This window comes from Kogia breviceps, chromosome 17 (genome assembly GCF_026419965.1).
Source record: "Kogia breviceps isolate mKogBre1 chromosome 17, mKogBre1 haplotype 1, whole genome shotgun sequence".
NCBI lineage: Eukaryota > Metazoa > Chordata > Mammalia > Artiodactyla > Physeteridae > Kogia > Kogia breviceps.
The window spans coordinates 35,848,750-35,859,681 of NC_081326.1; the positions used below are offsets into that span (position 1 = coordinate 35,848,750).

Below are 10,932 nucleotides of genomic sequence, written 5' to 3' on the forward strand. Positions count from 1 at the left end.
ACTCTGCCAGACATCTCCATCTCAATGCTAAGACCCAGCTCCAATGGCCCGCAAGCTCCAGTGTTGGACATCCCATGCCAAACAACTAGCAAGACAGGAATACAACCCCACCCATTAGCAGAGAGGCTGCCTAAAATTATAATAAGTTCACAGACACCTCAAAACACACCACACCAGACACAGTCATGCACACTAGAAAGAAAATATCCAGTCCCACCCACCAGAACACAGGCACCAGCCCCTCCACCAGTAAGCCTACACAAGCCACTGAACCAACTTCACCCAATGGGGGAAGAAACAAACAACAGGAAATATGAACCAGCAGGTTGCAAAAAGGAGACCCCAGATACAGGAAGTTAAACAAGGTGACAAGACAGAGAAATATGCAGTAGATGAAGGAGCAAGGTAAAAACCCAGCAGAGTAAACAAATGAAGATGAAATAAGCAGTCCACCTGAAAAAAGAGTTCAGAATAATAGTAGGGCTTCCCTGGTGGCACAGTGGTTGAGAGTCTGCCTGCCGATGTGGGGGACATGGGTTCGTGCCCCGGTCTGGGAAGATCCCACGTGCCGTGGAGCAGCTGGGCCGTGAGCCATGGCCACTGAGCCTGCGTGTCCGGAGCCTGTGCTCTGCAGCGGGAGAGGCCACAACAGTGAGATGCCGGCGTACCGCAAAAAAAAAAAAAAAAAAAAAAAAAAAAAGAATAATGATAGTAAAGGTGACCCAAAATCATAGAAATAGAATGGAGAAAATACAAAAATTTGTTTAACAAGGACCTAGAAGAGCAAAAGAGCAAACAAACAATGATGAACAACACAATAAATGAAATTAAAAATTCTCTAGAAGGAATCAATAGCAAAATAACTGAGGCAGAAGGACGGATAAGTGACCTGAAAGACAAAAAAGTGGAAACAACTACTGCAGAACAGAATAAAGAAAAAAGAATGAAAAGACTTGAGGACAGTCTCAGAGACTTCTGGGACAACATCAAACACACCAATATTCAAATTATAGGGGTCCCAGAAGAAAAACAGAAAAAGAGAGGGTCTGAGAAAATATTTGAAGAGATTATAGTTGAAAACTTCCCTAACATGGGAAAGGTAATAGTAAATCAAGTCCAGGAAGCACAGACAGTCCCATACAGGATAAATCCAAGGAAGAATATGCAAAGACACATATTAATCAATCAAAAATTAATAACAAACAAAAAATATTAAAAGCAGCAAGGGAAAAGCAACAAATAACATACAAGGGAATCCCCATAAGGTTAACAGCTGATCTTTCAGCAGAAACTCTGCAAGCCAGAAGGGAGTTGCAGGACATATTTACAGATATGAAAGGGAAAAACCTACAACCAAGATTACTTTACCCAGCAAGGATCTCATTCAGATTCATGGAGAAATTTAAACATTTATAGACAAGCAAAATCTAAGAGAATTCAGCACCACCAAACCAGCTTTACAACAAATGCTAAAGGAATTTCTTTAGGCAGGAAACATAAGAGAAGGAAAAGCCTTACAACCCAAAACAATGAAGAAAATAGTAATAGGAACATATATATAGATAATTACCTTAAATGTAAATGGATTAAATGCTCCAACCAAAAGACATGGACTGGCTGAATGGATACAAATACAAGACCTCTAGATAGGCTGTCTACAAGAGACCAATTTCAGACCTAGGGACTCATACAGATTGAAACTGAGGAGATGGAAAAAGATATTCCATGCAAATGGAAATCAAAAGAAAGCTGGAGTAGCAATACTCATATCGGATAAAATGGACTTTAAAATAAAGACTATTACAAGAGACAAAGACGTACTATTTGATGATCAAGAGATCAGTCCAAGAAGAAAACATAGCAATTGTAAATATTTATGCACCCAACACAGGAGTACCTCAATATATAAGGAAAATATTAACAGCCATAAAAGGGGAAATTGACAGGAACACAAAAATAGTAGGGAACTTTAACACTCCACTTTCACCAATAGACAGATCATGCAAAACGAAAATAAATAAGGAAACACAAGCTTTAAATGATGCATTAAACAACATGGACTTAATTGATATTTATAGGACATTTCATCCAAAAACAACAGAATGCACTTTCTTCTCAAGTGCTCATGGAAAATTCTCCAGGATAGATCATAACTTGGGTCACAAATCAAGCCTCAGTAAATTTAAGAAAATTGAAATCATATCAAGTATCTTTTCCGACCACAACACTATGAGACTAGATATCAATTGCAGAAAAAAAACCTGTAAAAACTACAAACACATGGAGGCTAATCAGTACACTATTAAATAACCAAGAAATCACTGGAGAAATCAAAGAGGAAATTTAAAAATACCTCGAAACAAATGACAATGAAAACATGATGACCCAAAACCTATTTGATGCATCAAAAGCAGTTCTAAGAGGGAAGTTTATAGCAATACAATCCTACCTCAAGAAACAAGAAAAATCTCAAATAAACTACCTAACCTTACACCTAAAGCAACTAGAGAAAGAAGAACAAAAAAAACCCCAAAGTTAGCAGAAGGAAAGAAATCATAAAGATCAGATCAGAAATAAGTGAAAGAGAAATGAAGGAAACGATAGCAAACATCAATAAAACTAAAAGCTGGTTCTTTCAGAAGATAAACAAAATTGATAAAACATTACACAGACTCACCAAGAAAAAAAGGGAGAAGACTGAAATCAACAGAGTTAAAAATGCAGAGAAGTAACAACTGATACTGCAGAAATACAAAGAATCATGAGAGATTACTACAAGCAACTATATGCCAATAAATTGAACAACCTGTAAGAAATAGACAAATTCTTAGAAAAGCACAACCTTCTTAGACTGAACTACGAAGCAATAGAAAATATAAGCAGAGGAATCACAAGCAATAAGTTGAAACTGTGACTAAAAATCTTCCAACAGACAAAAGCCCAGGACCAGATGGCTTCACAGGCGAATTCTATCAAACATTTAGAGAAGAGCTAACACCTACCCTTCTCAAACTCTTCCAAAATATAGCAGAGGGAGGAACACTCCCAAACTCATTCTATGAGACCACCATCCCTCTGATCCAAAACCAGACAAAGATGTCAAAAAATTGAAAACTATAGGCCAATATCACTGATGAACATAGATGCAAAAATGCTCAACAGAATACTAGCAAACAGAATCCAACAGCATATTAAAAGAATAAAACACCATGATAAAGTGGGGTTTAACCCAGGAATGCAAGGATTCTTCAATATATGCAAATCAATCAATGTGTTACACCATATGAACAAATTGAAGAATAAAAACCATGTGATAATGCCAATAGACACAGAAAAAGCTTTTAACAAAATTCAACACCGGTATATGATAAAAACTCTCCAGAACGTAGGCATAGAGGGAACCTACCTCAATATAATAAAGTCCATATATGACCAACCCACAGCCAATGTCATCCTCAATGGTGAAAAACTGAAACCATTTCCTCTAAGATCAGGAACAAGACAAGGTTGCCCACACTCACCACTATTATGCAACATAGTTTTGGCAGTTTTAGCCATAACAATAGGAGAAGAAAAAGAAATAAAAGGAATCCAAATCAGAAAAGAAGAAGTAAAACTGTCACTGTTTGCAGATGACTTGATACTATACATAGAGAATCCTAAAGATGCTAACAGAAAACTACTAGAGCTAGTCAATGAATTTGGTAAAGTAGCAGGATATGAAATTAATGCACAGAAATCTCTTGCATTCCTAGATACTAATGATGAAAACTCTGAAAGAGAACTTAAGGAAACACTCCCATTTACCATTGCAATAAAAAGAATAAAATACCTAGGAATAAACCTACCTAAGGAGACAAAAGACAGGTATGCAGAAAAGTATAAGACATTGTTGAAGGAAATCAAAGATGATACCAACAGATGGAGAGATATACCATGTTCTTGGATAGGATGAATCAACACTGAAAATGACTATACTACCCAAAGCAATTTACAGATTCATTGCAATCCCTATCAAACTACCAATGGCATTTTCACAGAAGTAGATCAAAAAATGTCACAATTTGTATGGAAACACGAAAGACCCTGAATAGCCAAAGCAATCTTGAGAAACAAAAATGGAGCTGGAAGAATTAGGCTCCCTGACTTCAGACTATACTATACTATAAAGCTGCAGTATTCAAGACAATATGCTACTGGCACAAAAATAGAAATAGAGATGAATGGAACAGGATAGAAAGCCCATAGATAAGCCGACACATATATTGTTACCTTATCTTTGATAAAGAAGCAAGAATATACAATGGAGATAAGACAGGCTCTTTATTAAATAGTGCTGGGGAAACTGGACAGCTACATGTAAAATAATAAAATTAAAACACTCCCAAACACAGTATACAAAAATAAACACAAAATGGATTAAAGACCTACATATAAGGCCAGATACTTTAAAACTCTTAGAGGAAAACATAGGCAGAACACTCTATGACATACATCACAGAAAGATCCCTTTTGACCCACCTCCTAGAGGAATGGAAATAAAAACAAAAATAAACAAATGGAACCTAATAAAACTTAAAAGCTTTTGCACAGCAAAGGAAACCATAAACAAGACAACCCTCAGAATGGGAGAAAATATTTGCAGTTGAAGCAACTGACAAAGGATTAATCTCCAAAATATACAAGAAGCTCATGCAGCTCAATAACAAGAAAACAAACAACCCAATACAAAAATGGACAGAATACCTAAACAGACATTTCTTCAAAGAAGGTATACAGATTGCCAACAAACACATGAAAGGATGCTCAACATCACTAATCATTAGAAAAATGCAAATCAGAAGTACAATGAGGTATCACCTCACACCAGTCAGAACGGCCATCATCACAAAATCTAGAAACAATAAATGCTGGAGAGGGTGTGGAGAAAAGGGAACCCTCTTGCACAGTTGGTGGGAATGTAAATTGATATAGCCACTATGGAGAACAGTATGAAGGTTCCTTAAAAAACTAATAATATAACTACATATAACCCAGCAATATCACTACTGGGCATATACCTTGGCAAAAGCATAATTCAAAAAGAAACATGTAGCACAATGTTCATTGCAGCACTATTTACAATAGCCAGGACATGGAAGCAACCTAAGTGTCCATCAACAGATGAATGGATAAAGAAGATGTGGTACATATATACAATGGAATATTACTCAGCCATAAAAAGAAATGAAATTGGGCTTCCCTGGTGGCGCAGTGGTTGGGAGTCCGCCTGCCGATGCAGGGGACATGGGTTCGTGACCCGGTCCGGGAGGAGCCCACGTGCCACAGAGCGGCTAGGCCTGTGAGCCATGGCACTGAGCCTGCGGGTCCGGAGCCTGTGCTCCGCAATGGGAGAGGCCACAACAGTGAGAGGCCCACGTACTGAAAAAAAAAAAAAAAAAAAAAAAAAAAAGAAATGAAATTGAGTTATTTGTAGTGAGGTGGATGGATCTAGAGTCTCTGATACAGAGTGAATTAAGTCACAAAGAGAAAAACAAATACCGTATACTAACATACGTATGGAATCTAAAAAAAAGGTTCTTACAAACGTAGGGGCAGGGCAGGAATAAAGATGTAGATGTAGAGAATGGACTTGAGGACACAGGGAGGGAGAAGGGTAAGCTGGGACAAAGTGAGAGAGTAGCATTGACATATGTATACTATCAAATGTAAAATAGATAGCTAGTGGGAAGCAGCTGCATAGTACAGGGAGATCAGCTCGGTGCTTTGTGACCACTTAGTTGGATGGGATAGGGAGTGTGGGATGGGGACATATGTATATATATAGCTGATTCACTTTGTTATATAACAGAAACTAACACAACATTGTAAGGCAATTATACTCCAATAAAGATGTTTATAAAAACCTTTCTCTTATTTCTACAGTACAATAATGCCATATTTCATAGAATTTAAGACTCCATAAACTGTAAGAAACACAAATGTTTTATATACATTAAAACAGAAGACCAATGCCAATTAAACTATGGCACAAAGCTTCTTGTCACTTAACATTGTATTCTATATTTTAAAAAAGAGATTTTTGTGACTTACTTGGACATAGATATTTATCACCATATTCCTACATAGAAAGCAAAATAAATTCATTATTGCTTTGGTAAATGTTGTCCTTTGACAGGCAATCCTTTAGCACATATATCAGTAGAAAACATAAGGTAGTTTCTACTTTTGGGGATCTTCCTTTCTAAGATCCCATAAAGCATGTGGTCATTCCCTTATAAGAAAGTGTGGAACTGGCTGTTCCTCTGGCAATGGATATTACTTCACTGTATCACATTTAGGCTTCATTGCTCTGTTTTTGTGTCTTTATATTAAATAAATTTCTATTTCAATGCCAAATCATAATGTAATATTTTAATATTTGTTTAGCATTTAAACTCAACACATGAAGCAGACTCAATTGAAATAACAATAAGACTAGCAGTAACCAATTTACACATAAGCAGGCAACAACTACTACGTCATGATTGTTCTCTTACCATCAGCTGTAAGACACATACTGATTTTTTAAAATGCTGAAATGTGAAAACATGTGAATCTTAGAATTGAAGAATCCAATGACATTCCCCTATTATCTGCATCATGGTGGCTATAAGCACGAACTTGGTAGCCAGATAGACATGAGTATTGACTCAGTCATTTAATTGCTGTGTGATTAATACTGGACAAGTTACTTAACCTCTGTAAGCCTTAGGTCATTTAAAAATAAGTATTATAGGGCTTCCCTGGTGGCGCAGTCATTGAGAGTCCACCTGCCGATGCAGGGGATACGGGTTCGTGCCCCGGTCCGGGAAGATCCCACATGCCACAGAGCGGCTAGGCCTGTGAGCCATGGCACTGAGCCTGCGGGTCCGGAGCCTGTGCTCCGCAACAGGAGAGGCCACAACAGTGAGAGGCCTGTGTACAGAAAAAAAAAAAAAAAGTATTATAGTAGTATCTACTGTACAGAATGATTATAGGTATGTAACAATGTAATTTCTAGACAAACTGCTAATTAAATATTAGATATTATGATTTTTATTAGAGGCATTATCTGTTTGGGTCTTCACAACCTCCTGTGAGGTAGTAGAAAGACAATATTATCCCCATTTGTTGCTGAGGAGAACAAGGATCAAAGATATTTTGATCTGCCCAAGATCATAAAGTCAGTAAGTGACTGGCTCCTCCGATATATATTCTCCCTAGATTGAGAGTGATAAATATACATATATTTCCCATTCTCATTTAAAAAATATTCAATTAGCTTAAAGAAAATAAAAATGACCTGAGCATTGTGAATATTTTTGGTTCTCCAGCAGCCCACTCCTCAATATCCCTTCCCAACTTTCAATCCATGTGCTTTGAAGCCAACCTCAATTCCTGGGTTCCAGGGATGGAACGTAAGGCCCAAGTTCAGCTAATCAGAACTTTGAATTCCCCTGGCTACAAAGATTGATCCAGAAATACGCACTTAACTCAAGCCAAGTTAGTCAGAATAAATCAGAGCTAATCTCAGGACTTTTACTTGAACAACCAGAAAGGGATATTTCAACAGAAAGGACATTTCCCCCTTCGGTTTGGCTTTGACTTGAGGAGATGTGAGGCTGGCGCAGCTGCTACCATCTTGTGACTGCACTGATCCTGAAAATGAAGTCAAAACGTGGCCAATCTGGGCACAGATAGAAACCAGCTACTAAATCCAATAAGTGGGTTTCTGAATCCAGCCTTGCTTGAATTTACCCTATTTTTAACTTCTCAGTTATTTGGGACAACAAATTCCCTTTCTCTGCACAAATTATAGCTTTCACCTCCTGAGCAAGGGACTCGAGGTAGTCCCAGTATAAGCCTAAAAGTGCTATGTGTTTAACAAGCACCAAGACTGCCATATCCAATACATAATTATTTATCTTTGTTCTGAAAAAGCAAAATTGGCCAAATCGTAATGATTAAACACCACTGATCTGCAGTGTACACAATTCCAAGAACAGGAAACAAATGTTTACTGTGTCAATTTCCATATCACTGGCCAAGCATCCTAAGGGTTTTTTATATTAATATATAGTAGGCAACACTATGGAAAAAGTTGGTTTAGATAAATTTAAGTATCTTGTGGTGTCAGTGACACATACATAGAATTATTTCACTATATCTAAGTCCACTCTGATTGGTATCATCATGCATTTAGAAATGACACTACGCAATTAAATTTTCTGTCTTTTAATCCTCTAAAATCTGACTAGTTAGAAACCCAAATATAATTAACACAATTAGCTAGTTACAATAATTTATTCAGACTTATAAAATTTAAATATGGTACAGAGTAAAATCTAGGCTCTTCAAAACAGCACTAGCACTAATATTTGAATATAAAAAGGGAAAAGAGGAAAATGGCAAATTCAAAACCTTGTTTACTAGGTAAGTAGTTAAGTTTCTTTGCTAAAATGTAAAATAATATTTATTGAGAAATTTAGTGTATCTAAGGTTCTTCCAGGAGAAATTAACAACTGTTGGGACATTTGTAAACATACAGAGAAATCTATATATTCCCCGCATCCTAGGATTCCCCTCTTATTTCCACCAGTAAAGGAACTACAGTACTATTTTGATTTTCTCATTCTTTCAACATGCTGACTTAAGGTGTTGCTTTAACATAGCGTTTTTAAACCATCTACTCCTACTACTAATCTACATGTTTTGTAAAAATGTTTGTACACAGAATGGGATTCCAAAGAGAAACAGATTGTAACTTAACACCACACATGGAGTTTAGTTGGATTTTATATATAATTCTATACAGTATAAATAACAAATCTGCAAAAGCACATGTGTTCAATAAGTATGAATATTAGCATATACATATGCTTCAATTTCAAATGTGATTCCTCTTTCTCTTTCATTACAGGTCAAAAATCCAGAGGGAGGTGGGAAGGAGGAGGTGGGGAACCCCCTTCAATTTATCACCTCAATAAATGACCCACACATACATTTTCCTTGAAACAGTAATTACTACTATCTTCCTTTGATATGGCAGGTGAAGGGTTAAATTAAAGAAGTCTTGTAGTTTGCCATGACTGCAGTGAAGGTCCGCTGTCCTCCTTCAGCCCTCATGAAGTTTTCTGCTTCTCATTTCTATTCTATGCTTGCTGTGAGGTATAGTGTCCTGTCGGTTACCTATGAACATTCAACTTCATAGGAGGAAATAAGAAATGAGAATAGCTGTGATCTGATCTTTATTTCACTAGAAGAGTTTTTCAAACTTTTTAGAACTCAGCCAATTTTAAGAAGTATATTTCTCATCACTACTCAGGACACACCAATATTTATGTTTATACATGTGTATGTCTAACTGAAGCAAGAATTTCAACCAGTGTTGACCCTTACTATGTGTAGTGAACTCTGATACCCTCTATTTTATTTTATTCGTCTTTGTATTTTTTTAAATGCTGTTTAAGAACCACTAAATTGATTCCATGATCCTTTAAGTCTTGACCTAAAGGGTTGAAAAACACTTTTATCAAGAGATAAAAGCAGCTTAAGCTAGAAAGAGCTTGAGTCTTGAAATAGGTTTAAAATCTGACTTTGCTATTGATGGCCATGTGACCTTTGGCAACATCCTTAGCTCATATGCTCAGTTTCCTCAACCATAGAATGGAGGTAATATTCCTACTTTGCAGGATGATCGTGAGGATCATTGAGTTGACATGTGAAAATCCAAGCTCATTCTCTGATATATGGTAGAACGAAAATAAATATTAGTTCATGGAGCATCCCTTATATCTCAAAAAGCCTAAGAGGGAGCAAGCTCTCTGTAGAAACACTGCTTTTCAAACCCTTTTAAACATTCTCCCTCTCCTTCCTTCTCAGGCTTTTTCACAAACTCATAGACAAATCACTTGTTTAAATTCTCTTGTTTATTAGGGGCCAAGTGAGCCTCAGCCACGGCCACATTGGCAAACACTGGAAGCACCCGGAAGTCCAGGGTAATGCTGGTGGCATGCATCGCCACAGGATCAACTTCAACAAATACCACCCAGGCTACCTTGGGAAAGTTGGTATGAGGCATTACCACTTAAAGAGGAACCAGAACTTCTGCCCAACTGTCAACCTTGATAAATTATGCACCTTGGTCAGTGAGCAGACTTGGGTAAATGCTGCAAAGAGCAAGACCGTAGCTGCTCCTATCATTTATATGGTGCTATCGGGCTACTACAAAGTTCTGGGGAAGGGAAAGCTCCCAAAGCAGCCTGTCATCATGAAGGCCAAATTCTCCAGCAGAAGATCTGAGGAGAAGATTAAGGATGTGGGTGGGGCTTGTGTCCTGGTAGCTTGAAGCCACATGGCGGAAGATTCATTAAATGTTAACAAGTGCTTTTCAAAAAATATAAATCAATAAACTCACTAGTCTAAAGAGTAAGAACTTACTAAATAAGGAACATTTAATATCTCAAACATTTCCACCAATTTCTGTGCAGACTTAATTAACAATTCTTTGGAATATTGGGTCAAAACCAGTATAAACTTCAAAATTCTTGGAGTGATCCTTGTCCATTATGATCTGACTCTGTTTTCATCTGCAACATTAGATCAAATTATAGCTACTTCCCTCAGCTTCCAAAGAATACCTGATTCATTCCCATTAGTTCCTGCCTTGTTATGCTCTGTTACACCTTTGTATTTTGTAAATGTTTCCTTTGTGCTGGCCTCATCATCTCATCCCAGCTTTCTGTTTTGACACTTAACTGCCTATGTAATCTTGGGCAAATTATTAACTCAGTATTTCTAAACATACTTTCCTCTTCTGTAATATAAGAATAATAATATTTACCACATGAAGATTCTTGAAAGGATATAATGACATCAGGGTTGTAAATTGCCTGACATATAATAAGCACT

At 37.0% G+C, this 10,932-nt stretch overlaps 1 protein-coding gene across 1 annotated transcript; it reads left to right on the forward strand.

The window, feature by feature from the left end:
• The first annotated feature begins 313 nt into the window (after positions 1-313).
• Positions 314-10,369, forward strand: LOC131744129 (large ribosomal subunit protein uL15-like). The gene is made up of 2 exons (XM_059043483.2): positions 314-405; positions 9,958-10,369. The coding sequence occupies exons 1-2, from the start codon at positions 314-316 to the stop codon at positions 10,367-10,369; spliced, it is 504 nt and encodes a 167-aa protein (XP_058899466.2).
• The last annotated feature ends 563 nt before the right edge of the window (positions 10,370-10,932 follow it).

Excerpts from the sequence above, each read along its gene's own strand:
- LOC131744129 (XM_059043483.2), top strand. The coding sequence starts at position 314 with ATGAACCAGCAGGTTGCAAAAAGGAGACCCCAGATACAGGAAGTTAAA. Across the intron at positions 406-9,957 it reads GCAGTAGATGAAGGAGCAAG|GGGCCAAGTGAGCCTCAGCC; the intron begins GTAAAAACCCAG and ends CTTGTTTATTAG.